General features: G+C 39.5%; 2 protein-coding genes across 3 annotated transcripts in view; one reads left to right on the forward strand and one right to left on the reverse strand.

The window, feature by feature from the left end:
• The window catches only part of LOC137973916 (histone-arginine methyltransferase CARMER-like), a 39602-nt gene extending 33763 nt beyond the window's left edge, over nucleotides 1–5839 (forward strand). The window contains exon 17 of one of the 2 annotated variants that reach the window (XM_068820812.1): nucleotides 4053–5839. In XM_068820812.1, coding sequence (XP_068676913.1) covers nucleotides 4053–4288 — 236 coding nt within the window. In that variant the 3' untranslated portion in view covers nucleotides 4289–5839. The remainder of the gene's footprint in view (nucleotides 1–4052) is intronic. The other variant, XM_068820813.1, reaches the window with a different exon arrangement.
• Nucleotides 5840–7743: 1904 nt separating this feature from the next.
• Nucleotides 7744–15000, reverse strand: part of LOC137974242 (uncharacterized) — a 14070-nt gene continuing 6813 nt past the window's right edge. The window contains exon 3 of the mRNA XM_068821113.1: nucleotides 7744–8639. Coding sequence (XP_068677214.1) covers nucleotides 7890–8639 — 750 coding nt within the window. The 3' untranslated portion in view covers nucleotides 7744–7889. The remainder of the gene's footprint in view (nucleotides 8640–15000) is intronic.

Below are 15000 nucleotides of genomic sequence, written 5' to 3' on the forward strand. Positions count from 1 at the left end.
TGACTACACTCAGACTCAGCTGACATCACAGAAGGATTCACACCAGTTCTTAGATGATCTAGAGCGTGATTTGAGTGAGGGCGGTAGACTTCGCGGTGTTGGCATAACCTTCGGTGACAACAATAAGAGGAATAGGGCGACTTTCGTATGACCTTGAAAAAGTGTTCGCAGTTTGTTTCACGGACCAATGTTTGGCAAGATTAAAACAAAGCTTCTCCTTTTTCCCCCCAAGGAAACTCTTAATATGGGCAGTAAACAGTTCGATTGCCCAATCACAATTGCTACATTTCAAATGACGTCAAAGCGAAACTTTCCACAAAGTTCCATGGAGAGATGACGTTGTTTGCATCGAGCCAATGAAAAGTCGAGGTTGTTTGTTTTTACTTCAATAAGCCAATTAAATGTTTTGCATTTGTTTACATTCTGTTTTCACGTTTACTTTTCAAGGTCATATGAAAATCGCTCTATCGTAACACTAAATGAAAAATATGTCACTGAATTAAAGCAAAACATTGAACAACGTTTTGATGACTCCTGAACATTTTTCGTGTTTTCATGTCTTCAATCCCATGGCCTTTCCAAACAGAGACAGTCTGGAATTTAAGGACTATGGGACAGCATCTATGAGAGTGCTTGCAAATCACTATTATCAAGACAGTGAATGCCATGCACAATGAACTGATGATCTGTTGTCTGAATGGAACAAGTTTAAATTTGACGTTTTGAAATAGACGTCTGACATGCCAGATCCCTGTGTTTTGCAGAACACCCCACTGGAATGGACTTTGCAGAGACCCCCTTAGAATGAAGTCTGAGTTTGGCTATTTCTTCCCTAAATTAGTTAGTTTGGCAATGCCTGGCCTGAGTGAGGTGCCAGCACGCTTAAGAGATTGAAGACAAGATTCAGGAACAGGCTTAACAGTGACCTCCTCAATGCCCTGATGCAGATTACATTGAATGGCCCTCCAGTTCAGTCCCCCAAAGCAGAAGAAGTCATACAAAGTTCAATCAAGACCTGGCTTACCGTACTTATTCGGCTACAAGCCGAGCTCGGGTATAAGCCGAGACCCCAAACTTCTTACAGAAAAAATCAACTTGATTGACACGAATTGTAAATGCATAATACTCGGCTATAAGCCGAGACCCATTTTAGGTCTTGATGTACGTGTATTATCGACTATGGAATTTTCGTAATTTAAAATACAAATTGACATTGACTGAAAAATTATACTCAAAGCAATCAAATGAACATGAAAGATAAGAAACAAACAATCGACATGATCGTGAGATGACGAATGTCATTAAACAATTACTGACCTCACTGGAAACGTGTCTTCGTACAAGCGAAGCGTTTTATAAAAAGTTATTCGACTGGAAACCTTACAACCTCGCTGTTAAACTTATAATAGTCACCGAAGCAGAAGCTGTAGAAAATAACTCCGAGATCGCCGGAGAATATGGCATCAGTGAATTGATGGTTCTGTTCAACGGGGAGCTTATTGGGTAATAAAAGTCCATATTACACCAACAATAACTTCTCTTCATTTTACAAGTAATTTAGTTCGGCTTGTAAGTGAATACACGTTCTTTTTTACTGTTTTAATTTGCTGAGTTAATTTTTTTATCAAAAATACTCGGCTATAAGCCGAGACCCCTTCTACGGCTTCAAATTTGCCCAAATTGAGTGAGGATTTGTGTAAAAATCGCTTGGCTTATAGCTGAATAAGTACGGTAGTATGAAAAAGCAAAGGAAATTGCCCTCCCCTCCCCAGCAATGTTGGGTTGTTTATTGCTTTCTGTAGATTGCTGACACAGTAACACAACATTGTATGGGGTGGAGGGGGAAGAAAGGCTATATTTTTCATTTTTGAAGGAGAAATGCGTCGGAAATGGTGGTACGGAAAAGTATCTAAACTAATTTTGGCACAGATTGTGGTTTTCTTTCCTGTGGTTTACGATGGGCTCAGCCTCCTCCTCAGTAAGGCTGAAGCTATATGTCTGAGTGGAGGCAACTTTTCCAGAATAACCTAAGGAAGATTGAGAGTTCAACATAGTTCAACATAGTTTTCCTATTATGAATGCCATAATTTTGTCAAACCATAGTTTTTACTTTTAGAGAGTACTGTTTATTGCACTTTTTATTATTGATAGAGGCACCAGAGGGCATCAAATGTCACTTGAAATTAAAAAATTTTTCTGGAAGGCCCCCTGTACACCCCCAACGGGAGTCCTGTACCCTACCCCAGCATCACCCCTGCCAATGCAGAAGCTGCAAGTGGCTTCTGGTGCCTGCATTACAAATATAGTTCCATCTATTGAAAATTCCAGCTACAACCCTGTAATAATAATAACTTTTAATTATTAACATGTCATATTAACCTAGTTCACAACTTGCAAACTAATTGGGGACACCTAACTACGTATTTATGTGATACAATTAGTTTAAAAAAATTGAATTATGAAATTATGTAACCATAAAATAAATAAATAAATGAATAGATTAATAAAAATATACATATATATTTATATAATGACGTGATAAATGTTTTAATTGATTATTAGCTAAAGGGTGCTCAGTAGTTTTTATACCGGAGACCTTTGAATAGATACGTAGACTTGAACTAGGTCAAAAACATTTTATTTGCTACTCTGAGTTTCATGCTTCTTACGAAGCAATCATTAGGCAACTCCCAGAAAGAAGGAATACATGGTTTTTTACAGTGATTTTGAAAAAAGCGATAGATGATTCGCTATTGGCTAGGATGTATAGCAACGGTTAAACAAGACAGGCAATTTACAGTAAACTGCTAAAAATGAATCTTATAGGCTTACATGATTATGCTATTAAGAAGGGACCCTTGACCTGTTTGCCAGATCACCTTGATCTGGCAAACATTATCCCTACACAAGAGAAGTTAACATTCCACTCTATGTTCACAAGAAATCCAATCATCCGCCATCCATCCTAAAAAATATCCCAGAATCCATAAACAAGGGCCTCTCAGAAATTTCTTCTGACAAGGAATCCTTTGAAAATGCTAAGGGAATCTACCAAGACGCACTCAACAAGAGAGGCTACAATTACAATCTCACCTACAGAAAAACACGTCCAGAAACAAGAACCGCAAGAATAGGCCCAGAAACATCACCTGGTTCAATCCTTCGTACAGCCAAAATGTAAAAATAAACATTGGAAAGTGCTTCCTCACCTTAATCGACAAACACTTCCCCAAATCAAATCCTCTGCACCAAAATTTCAACCAGAACACTCTCAAACTTAGCTATAGTTGCATGAGCAATGTAAAAGCCATTATCTCAAACCACAATAAGGCCGGAATTAACAAGTCATCAAACTCACCCATTCAAACTATCAACACTTATAATTGCTGAGACAAGGGGTCCTGCCCTATGGACGGAAAGTGCAATGCGCGGAATATCATCTATCAAGTGGAAGTCACAACATCGCACTCAAAGCAAACCTACATTGGACTTTGCGACACATCATTCAGATCACGTTACAGAGGCCACGCATGTTCATTTAGAAATAAACCGTACAAAAATTCCACTGACCTTAATATATATGGAGCTTGAAAGACAAGAAAGTTGGCTATAAAATTAAATGGCGGATTGTTAGACATGTGAGATCGTCCTAACCAACTACGAATCGCTACTGCTTTTTTCAAAATCACTGTAAAACACCATGTATTCCTTCTTTCTGGCAGTTGCCTTATGATTGCTTCATAAGAAGCAGGAAACTAAGAGTAGCAAATAAATGTTTTTGACCTAGTTCAAGTCAACATATTTTGTTTCCCTGTTCAGCTTAGACCAGATTACAGGAGCCATATAACTGAGGCTGTGTTTGTCAAATACAAAAGTGTTAAAACATGGGAGTGAAAAGTCTCCAGAATTTCTGAGTCCGTAGAGACATTTATTTTTTTTTCAAAAAGATGTAATATGTATGGAAGGCAAAATTTGTGCTTGACCTTGTGCATAAGTTTAATTACATGCCTTGTTAGTCACTTTTTGCTGAGCGTATTTCTTCTTTACTTCAGCAGGGGGCATCTTAGGGGCTTCACCATATGCCCTTGGTGGAATCTCGAGTGGGTTGCCTATTGTCAGTGCTGTTCCCAATGCCTCAACCTTAGTGGGAAGCTCCAGTCATTATGTCAGTAACCGATATGTGGTGGGAAACCAAGCAGCTATCATTCAAAGCTATAGTGGAACCAACTGTGGGGAGTATGTCAACAGCAAAGGAGGAGCTTATCACTCCATGGTGTACTCTAGATAAAAGTTTAATCATTTTACATCACTGAGGCATTGCTAAAAGCTTTTTAAACTTTATGGTGGACCCCATGGAAAGTTCTGCTCAGTAGCTGTCTATTCAAAAGCACACTTTTGGATTTCCCCAACAGTACAAGAAAGTGTTGCTTGGTGGCTTTTCTTTGAATGGTCGCAATTTGGTATTTACCCAGAGACTTAAAAATAAATAAGAAGCAACCTTGTACAGCATAATTATTAAGCAACTCCACAGTTTTCTTTATTCATTGTATTAATTTTATCAAACATTCTAATGTACTCCCAGACCTCAAAATTATGATAGACTTAAACAAAATCAAAGCACCCTCTGCAAGTTTGTTGGGGAGAATTTTATGGATGGCTGCAATGGTCTTGAAGGAACTGCTCTGCATGGTCTGAATGAAATACTGGACAGGTATATCCATTGTGACTTGAAATGTCTTTTTAAAAAACCTATGCATTTTTTGAAGCATGATTGAATTAAGACTGATGAGGAGCTTGTATCACTTTGAACTGTTGAGAACTTGGATGTGGAAAGGACTTGCGAGAGGTTACTAATACAAGGAGGCTGGAGTGTTAATTTTTCAGTCAAGATTTTAATTTGAAGGGTTGTGATTTATACTGGACAATGGAGGCCCTTCTTCATCCACACAGTCTGCAGTTGTCTCTTAAGATCGATGGCTACATCTCGTACAATGAAAAGTTGTTTAGTAGAAATAGTTGGACAACAGTATTTATAAGCACTTTGTTGTGTTTAACTGTGTTTGTGGTCTCCTTTTTGATTTGAATGCAATTTTACTGATGCATTTTTGCATGAGCATTGTTTTGCATATATCTGCATACTTTTATAACAGATTGTTACAGCTGAAGTGCACAACTCTAATGTTATTATACTTAATGCAAAGCTGATAGCACACACTACAGGTTAAATAACTGACTACTGGATAACTCAGTTGTTTCATTAGTGTCTGTCCACCATTTGAACAACCCTGGCCAGGCTTCACAACAGTTTTCCTTAACCATTTTTGCCACTAAAGGTTTTCCCATTATCAGATTAAATTGCCTGGCATTAGATAGAGTAAAATCTATAAGCAGCCCTGTTAGAAGTCTGAGACTTAATGTGCCTGTTTTTCGCACTTTACTATTTTCGATCATAGCACCATTATTCAGCACAAAGTGGATTTCAAGTAGTGGGTACATAATAGTTATTATTATGTTCTGGTAGTGTTGCTTATTATCTGTTTGTCAAGGCTTCAAGCCTCTCATTGGTTTCACTTTTAATGAATTGCAACATAATATTTTTGCTAGTAATGCACTTAAAAGAATTTATTGGCAGAGCCTTCTAAGTGGTATGGTGGATTTGTTGCACAGACTTGACATTTAAATTATTATTTGCACAAATATTGTAACAAGTTGTGCTAGGTTCTGGCACTTTTAATACAGTGTGATTTGTAAATATGAAGTCATTAAGTGTATGCTTTGAAAATATTTTAGATTAAAACTTATAACCATTGCCTAGTCAATAAATTATTTATATACCACATGGTCATGGTGATTTGTTGATACTATTGATATCTTCAAGTTGGAAACTTTCTATGATTGAAAACTAGTGCAAGCTGAATTTAATTTTGGAATTAGTAGTTGCACCTTAATTACTGCAACTGGCTTTCTTTTTCACATCTTCACTACGTTGTTGATACTGTAGATGCCATGACATTTTTGATCCAAGTATCTGTCTACGTCATTTCTTTTTATCCTCACCTTAAGTTGTACCTTACTTCAATGAGTATATTAGCCTTTTGATCTCTTAATTTGAAAAACATTTGGGCAGATGTTGAAACTGTCATACACTAACTTATTGTATGACTAGCTCCGTGATCAGGCAAGATGAACCAAATCCAGTGCTGTGATTGGCTACTCAAGCGAGCAAGATGGAGCTATCTTGCTAGCTTGGGATTTCTCGCTTGGTCCCGCAAGACCAAAGATCATCTTTTGGTGTTTTATCCCATATAATAAATCCTTCATTGACCAAGCTTGTTCGGTTAAGATGGCTGGATATTAGCTTTGGTCTTTTTTTTTTTTTTTGCATGTTTATGGACCTCTGCAATACGCAAAAAAATAACTTGGCCAGTATCCAGCCATCTTGACCTCACGCTTGGTCAATAACCCATGTATATTGAATGGATACGTCATCCAGCTTCTAAAAGTGGCCCCTTCTGTCTGTTAAGGACAACATGGGTGCCAGCTTTACAGCCTACTGGTAAGTTGGTTTGTTGAGACGGGATGCAAGGCTGTGAGTACTTTTTAAAAGACCAATTTAAAACCCAATTCCCTGCTAACAGAGGTCTCTTCTTTTGCCTTCGCTGGGCTCAAGAAGAGACCTCTGCCATAAGCCAAAACTCACTTTCATCCAACCACTCTTCAAACCGCATGCCCCATATGTTTGCACAGTAGCAATGGGCGCGAACGTCCTTAAGTTAGCCCACACAACATGAAGTATCATGTGAGGATTCTGTCGCTAAGTAACCGCCACGCATGCTCAACACAGTGAGTTTCGACCCATGGCAGAGGTATCTTTTCCCATACTCGTCAGCCCAGCGAACGCAGAAGAGAGACCTCTGCTAGCAGGGAAACAACCCATTGCCTCACAACTCAAACTTTTCCTCGACTTAAAACTTCTAGGATGCAAAATTAGGAAGCTGCACATCTTTCTTTCACTATCAAAATTTTAATGGCTAGTTATTTAATCTTAAACAATCCAGTGGATGTATACAACAGACAAATTATCCCTCCAAGACAAGTTATTAGGGAATTTAAGAAACGGCGACGGCAACGACTACGACATCGCCACAAAATAGAAATATCATTGGTTAAAAGGGCATAAATAATCGTGCTGCACGTGCAGCACGGATTTTAGCAAGTATCCTAGCGGTACTCTGCATAACGACGACGTGAAATCACCAAATTTGAGGTTTTGACGACAACGTAATCATGCAACCCAGAATCTTTCATTCTATATTTTCAGTCTGAAACCGCTCGTACCATTTTATTTTTAGGATACTTCGCCCGCATTGTAGGACGTGAACGAGACTGAATAATCGCGAAAGACTTATGATAGTGCAAAGTTATATTTTGAGGTGACGTTTTCGTCGACCGTTGCCGTCGTAGATCTTAAATTCCCTATTATCTGTGAACAACTTATCTACAAGTAAATTTATCAGTGGTTCGTCTCACTTGTGTAACGCCATTCTAGAAGAAGCTTGATTTCTACTTAAGGCATGCACTAAAATAATTGAAAGGAAATCATTCGGAATTCTGCAAAAAGTCAAATCCTCCGAGACAATAAAAGCTCACTCGGTGATTCCAGTAGGTAATTAGGCTCTTAAATTAAGCTTATTTACTTCGAAAAGGACGTTCATTTTTCCACCCTGATTATTCCCCGGTTTGCTGTCCGTCCTATAAACACGAGTTTGCTACCATTAATATTAATTAAACTATAAGTGAGGAAAAACGATGTGATTACCATTCTTAAACTCGTCAAAATCAGCTACGAATAACAATCGGTAACAAATGAAGTAATGTTAAGAGCATGTTTAGTTCACGAAAGGTTTCTGATATCCTGAGGAGGGTACTTGCTGTCCTTGTTGTTGTGGCGGTGGAGGGTTTGGCCTTGCTTGTGGCGGCGGATAGTAAGGAGGAGGCTGCCCATAAGCTCCAGAGGGAGGCAACGCCATAGGCTGTGGGGCTGTGGAAGTGGTGGTTGTCGTCGAGACAAACTGCTGGTACGGAGGTTGACCGCCAGTGACTATAACAGCTCCTTGACGGCGGCGGAAATACGGGCAGCAGGGACAGAAGAAACAAGAAACGATAGATCCAACAATGACGACGAAGATCACAGAGCCAATAACAACACCAGCAATTCCGGCATCAGACAAAGCATCGTACGAACAATAAGTGCTGCATTCGTTAAGGCTATTACAGCATTCCCCAGCATCACAGTCTGAGTCGTATATGCACGTAGTAGTACAACTGCTGCTGCAAATACCATCTGAACAACAAAAGCCGTAATCACAATCGCTGTTCCAAACACAGGCAAATGATGTCAAGCCAAATAAACCCACAACTACTGCCGAAACAATTAGAGAGTTCGCCATTTTCATTTTTCCGCAATTTGACACTACATCCCGTAATACTCTTCCTGGGGCGCGGCTAGCAGATTGTCGATACAATTTCCGGGTTCGTGTCTGCCTCCTCTTCAAAACGAGGCTAAGTGCGGTTTTCGTTGTGAAAACAAGACGCCTTCGGGTGTTTCCGTAGGATGCACAAAGAGTTAAACAATTTGTCTAATGATAGCAAACCACCATGCTTAGTCAGAGCGAAGTGGCGATAGTTTACCAAATAGATAACCCCATAACTTGAAGTACCGGTAGCTGCTACTTGTTGTACTATAGAGAAATAAAGGTTATCAAGAGAAAATGAGGGGACAGAGAAGGAGGCTCCCGGTCCAGCCCTTGGGATATGTCATGTCCACGAAAGTTATTTTTAGACGAGCGGAAGTCTTCCGAGACGTCCGCATGCAGGCCAACCTCGGTCCGATGTTTGAAAGAAAATATATATTCATCAGCCTTCCACGTGCGCCATCATTTTCTCTTTTCACTAAGAACCTGAGAGCGAAGCAAGACTGCATGCGGACGTCTCGGAAGACAGACTTCCCCAGAACAAAGACTTCTGCTCGTCTAAAAATAACTTTCGTGGACATAACATATCCCGGCCAACGCCTTGAGCCTCCCTCTCTGTCCCCTCATTTTCTCTTGAGGTTATCTATAAATTGATACAAGTAAATTTGCTAATGAAAACACTCAGTACAGCAGGGATCAGAGTTTACTTTAACTAAAAATTATCGAGGAATGTCAGGATATTAAGTTGAGATTTCTTTGGAATACTGAAGAAGATCGACCACTTCATTTATTTGCTTTGCTCTGTGTACAAACCGAGTTAGAATTAATTAAGCATATTAACAAACACTGAAAACAACACACCTTTACTGTAGGATAGTTTGAACTCCTAAATTTCAAATGAAGTAATAGCAGTTCAACTGTTGCCAATTAAGAAATGCACAAAATGCAAAATTTAAGATATAATTCTCGAAAAAAATCAAATGTATGAATTTGTGAAGCGTGTTTGTATGCTTTTTTTTTTGTTGGATTTGGTGATGTTGTGTGCATAACATTGGTCTGCGTCTTCATAATTTTGGACTGAGAATTTGTAGCATTGGTTAATAATTTGGTGTTTTCTTTGTACACTGTAAGCAGAGTTTGGAACAGTACGGTAATATACACCAGAGCTCTTTTCCAATGGTAACGGGTAACGGGTTAGTATTTATCGTACAAAATTTTCAACAACCTGACCCGTGACTGAAGAATTACCACAAGCGATATTACCTTTTTGCTCTCATTTCGTCTTCGTCTTTCAAGTTCCTTGAAAGTTATAAGAAAACTCGCATGTAGGTCAATTATACCCACTGGGAGGTGACAACAATTTACTTACATTTACTATGACTCGGTAATCTAAAGAGCAACGAAAGTTATGAAGTAAAGACAAAGCGGTTTTAGTTTGAGTGCTGAAACATACGCAATTTATAAGGTCACTCGGAACTCACGAAGCGAATTAATGCATAGAGTGATGAACGGCAGTTTTTATTGCACATTAGCGCGAAATTTCTGTGGGCAATCACTATGCTGTACAACTCCAAGTCAATTCCAAATTCACTTTAGATACTCCAGTAAAGTAACTCTTGACTCCAGTGTGATAAGGCTTGACCAAGCTCATAAATTGACATATCGACGTTACTTAAAATCTGCATACTTAGCTTTCCACTCGCTCTTTAATCTGAAATGTGTCACGTGAATTCTATGTATATGAAACAAGGATGGAAAAGTGATCATATATCAAGATATCAATGTGTTTTGTACCTTACTCTAGTACTCCTATTGAGGCTGTATCATTCTTCCTTTTAATCATATCCCCATCTTAATGGAAACGGTAAATTAAAATTAAACAGGTCAAGTCACATAATAAGTGTCCATAGAAGTCACAATGAAAATGAACGATGCCACATGAATAGGTATAATTATACATTAGTGGTTGTTTTAAGCATCTTCAAGCAAGATTTTTAGGGTAGACGTTCTCCAATGTCAAAGACAAGCGTTATGACATCTTTAGTCAAGAAATGTTACGTGACACAGACAACTACGAGTGAAATGCATAATTGAACATGAAAATGTTAGGTATGCAGAAAGTGGAAGTACTTTTAAATCTTTGCTTGGGGTCGTCCAAATTATTGAAATTCAAGCCTCGATATACTTGGGGAATTGTAAAATGATCTGAGAAATGGTCATATCAACGTTTCGTTCGTGTTTCTTATGTCAAATAAATAAGGACTTTTAATGCAACAAGAAAATGTTCCTTCGTTTTACCTAAATTACTCTACTGTGTAACTTGATAGTATAATGAAAGTTTATTTAGTTTATTTATTTAAAAAAAGAGAAGTCACCGTTTTATGAAGACGAGTAATAACAAACGAGGAACTTAAAACCGGGGTACAACGCAGTTACGATCAACAGACGAGGATTTTGTGAAATATGATTAAAAGTTAAACAAATTGTAAAAATGCGTCGCCACGTCTCCGAGTCTCCAAATCCCCACGTTCCATTTCCCCTGTCCCCGCGTCCGCGTCCGCGTCCCCGTCCCACTTTTCGACACAACCTGTGAAACCACTACCGTCAAGTTCGCGCCCTGCAACTTCCATCTACATCTGTTCCATCAAATTAATGCCTCGTCCACTCCATGAATGAGCCCCAAAATCGCGCAAAATGTTATCAATTCAATGCAAAAACCACTTTCTTAACAACGACCACCTTGATGACGCAATTACATCTCAAACAGTATCTTTTCGTGTCGCTTTCCGTGGAATAGGGAATTTAAAAAATAATTGCAGTTTATGACTACGAAAAACAAAAACAAAAAAAAAAAAACGAGAACAAAAAGTCAACAACACAGGATCCTACGTGCCGACGCCTATCCAAGGAGCAACCCCAGCCAACAGGGCTTAATTATTTCAGGGTGAAGCACAAGCACGTGGCTAATTGCTAGTCTGACTACTATACACCTTATTCCAAAATGGCCGCTGATTTATGCGGATACAAATTGGCCCTTGTTGCCTCGTTCAAGATAAAATATTCTTTTGAATTTTAAGCTTAAGAACGAGGCATCAAGGGCTTATTTGAATTTGGTTTTTATTCCGTTGGGCTGCCTTACACAGGCATCCCACGTAATTAGTTTTCATTCATGTGTAAATCGTTAAGTGGGACTAATTACCATCACAAAAACTTCGCACTTACACTCGCTTTGAAGAGGAGGCAGACATGAACTCGGAAATGGCCTCATCCAGAATTCATTGGAAACTGTGGACTGCGGACCTACAATAGTCTCCTTCAAAGTTTCAAAGTACACTTGCCCTCATATAGCAAAGGCTAATCTAGGCGGGTAGTTCTTACATTTCCACTATAGAATAAAATATACAGAAGTGCAAAAAAAGCAACATTAAATGGCATCAATTAACACGAACGTACAAGAAATAATAACTTAAAGTAGCCAAAACCCGGGATAGGGGGTGTCTTTTTTTTTCCCAAATTTTTTTGTGTCAATTTTTTTCGTTACTCTCCTGTACAGTTATTTTCGAATGATCGGGATTTGTCCTTCATTTATGGTGGAATTTTGTAAAAAAAATTAAGGAAGATACGAAAGGGACATCTTTGTTTGTTTTTCAAAATTAAGAGAGTTTCCGTGTGGGGAATATACGCTGACTCCCAGAGACACTGAAGACTCGCTGAGCTCCACACTTTAAAACAATATTTTAATGTTTTATACTTCGTAAAAACCTTCTCCGGAATGCAACAAAATGAAACAAAACAGAGTCACAGTTCCACTAGCTAGGGTCGTCACGCAACGTTCTCATTTAGTTAGCTTAGCTTAGCTTAGCTTATTTCGAGCGAACTCGAACTAGTTGTTTTCGCCAAAGTGTTGTCGTGTTTGTCTTTTTATCGCAAAATTGAATTCAGATTGTACTACGTCAAACCTGCCAACCCCTGATAAAGGAAAATCTGAAGACCCATGAAAAAAAATCTGGAGATTCTATAAAAGATAGTGAGATTCTATTTTTTTCCCGATCAAGATTAAACAAACCCCTTTTCCATCGAGGAAAGTCATTAACCGTTTATTTAAATGTTTTATTTGTGTTCACTGTTGTAAGAAGATGCAGACTTACAGCAAGGTGTCATGGGAGACGCCTGGGAATTAGGCCTCGTTCCCAGGGCCTACTCCCCTTTCAAAATGACGGACAGACACGAAGAAAATCACAGCTGGGTACAAAAAAGTAAGAACAGTGTTCTTCTTTATTAGTTTTTCAATTTATGGCACAAGCATTCCTTGTTAATTTCCCATTTTTATTCTGATTCAACAACTTAAATCATTTCAGAATGATTTTTCCCGAAACCCGTGAGATTGAGGAGCCTTGTCGTGAGACCGTTACCCTGCGAGCAGAGGCCCTTCGATCTTCCCAGATAAGTCGGGAAGAGGAAGGGACCTCTGCCAGCCGGCTCGGCATTTCGTGTTGAGCATGCGTTAAAAATTCAAACGTAACGTATTCGGGAGTCAGTCACGCCTGACTAGTAACCGCAAAAGCACAAAACCAAAACAAACAGTAACGGATATTTTCGAACAACTCTGGCAAACACACGACAACCAAGGAATCATTTCCTCAAGATAGTTCAAGTTTTTAAATTGCCATTTTAATTTTTACTGAAAAAATTAATAGGTTTCTCAATTTTGGTAAACTAGCTTCTGTAACCGACATACGGAAAAATTCTCATGGGAATTTAGACAGTTTAAAAATTGTCACGCTGTTGTAAATTTAAAAAATATTGATGACGCGTGGCGATTGATCATGCGCACAAATAAAAAAAAAACAGGTTTGGCAAGTTGAAACTGGAGCGTTTACCATTTGTCAACAAAAACCGAAAATTCCGGTTGGAAACTCAAATGGTACAGCTCATTCCACCGGAAAGTTTCTGGAAAAGATGGAAATCCTCAGAGGTATTCCTCTTTTCCCGTTCCAACCGAAATGACCGGAAAAATCCTGTACCATTTGTAAACTCCCACTCGACCCGGTGCACTTCGGCCTCTTTTCCCGCCATTCGACGCTGCAGATGCAGTCGTCATTTGTTTACTTCTAGCCGCAAGAGTCTCGGGCTTGGCGAAACGCCACACCAGGAAAATCCTGTACCATTACGAGCATTCCATTCCAACCGGATTTTCCGTGCAAATGGTAAACGCCCCTGGACTGACTCATCCATTTCTTTGGATGAGCGACAAATCAAAGAATGTCGAGCCGGGTGGCAGCCTCTTCCCGACTGATCTAGGAAGATCGAAGGGCCTCTGCTCGCGGGGTATGAGACCGTGAGAAATGACAAAAAATCGTGAGACTCACGGCAGAACCGTGAGAGTTGGCAGGTCTGCTACGTACCCTATTGTAAACCCGATCCCTTGATGTTCGAATAGAATTGGCCAGAAACCCACTTCCTCTGTGAGTGTGATTTACTACCAACTCATACAAACTCTTGTGTAACTTGAACTGAAATTGAAGGGCTTAAGTAGAATTTGGGGAGGGAAGGTGGGGGAGAGGAAACGGTTTTCGAAATTAAAAGCTTTGCAAATTCACAAGCCATCAATCATATCATACATGGCGGTCGGTCACTCATTTCGACGCTGCGGTTTTCTACGTTTTATCCTGAGTGTGCTTCTTCTATATCGTGGAATAACAATTTATCTGGGCCAACCCCATATGTTCCCGCGTTTAGCTGACGATTTCGACCTGGTTCTACGAGAGAATTCTGCAGCTTCAACGAACTTAAATTTTATCACAGCGTCTTGGGCTAGGCGCCATATTGTTTCACCAATCCTTCGTAAAGGTTTTTCTTTGTCAAGAATCAGTTATTATCCTAACTCTGTTGCAAGTTACCAAATTATTCGTCTCCAGTTGAGCGGCGACGTGAACCCGAATCCTGGTCCAAATGGTTCCGAACAGCACAATTCTACAGAACAGCAAAACTCCACTTGTCTTCAAACCTTTTACGCTAATGCACGAAGCATTGTCAACAAATCAAGCAAACTAGATCTAGCGATCGCCGCTCTGGGCTATGATATAATTGTTTTAACTGAAACTCACTTGGACAGCTCAATTCCTGATGGTGAAATCTTTCCGAGTACCTATTCGGTTTTTAGACGGGACCGAAAGCTCAACGGACGTTATGGAGGCGGGGTGTTGATTGCTACGCGAGACCATATCAAAGCGGTTCCCCGTGACACTCCACAGAACGACTCAGAGTTCATTTTCGTCGATCTTCTGTTCTCATACAACCGCAAAGTGACCTTAGGAGTTTTCTATCGACCACCCAATAACGATCCTAAGCCTTTAGAAGACTTGCAAGCTGCTTTACAAGAGTTTTCGACGAATGAGCTGATTCTTCTCGGCGATTTTAATCTTCCGGAGATTGATTGGTTGAATAACAGAGTTCTGCGGCAATCTGACATTTACACGCTCATGATGGACATTGTCCAAGAAAATTTCCTGACACAATTGATAAA

The sequence above is a fragment of the Montipora foliosa genome, chromosome 10 (assembly GCF_036669935.1).
Source record: "Montipora foliosa isolate CH-2021 chromosome 10, ASM3666993v2, whole genome shotgun sequence".
Classification (NCBI taxonomy): domain Eukaryota; kingdom Metazoa; phylum Cnidaria; class Anthozoa; order Scleractinia; family Acroporidae; genus Montipora; species Montipora foliosa.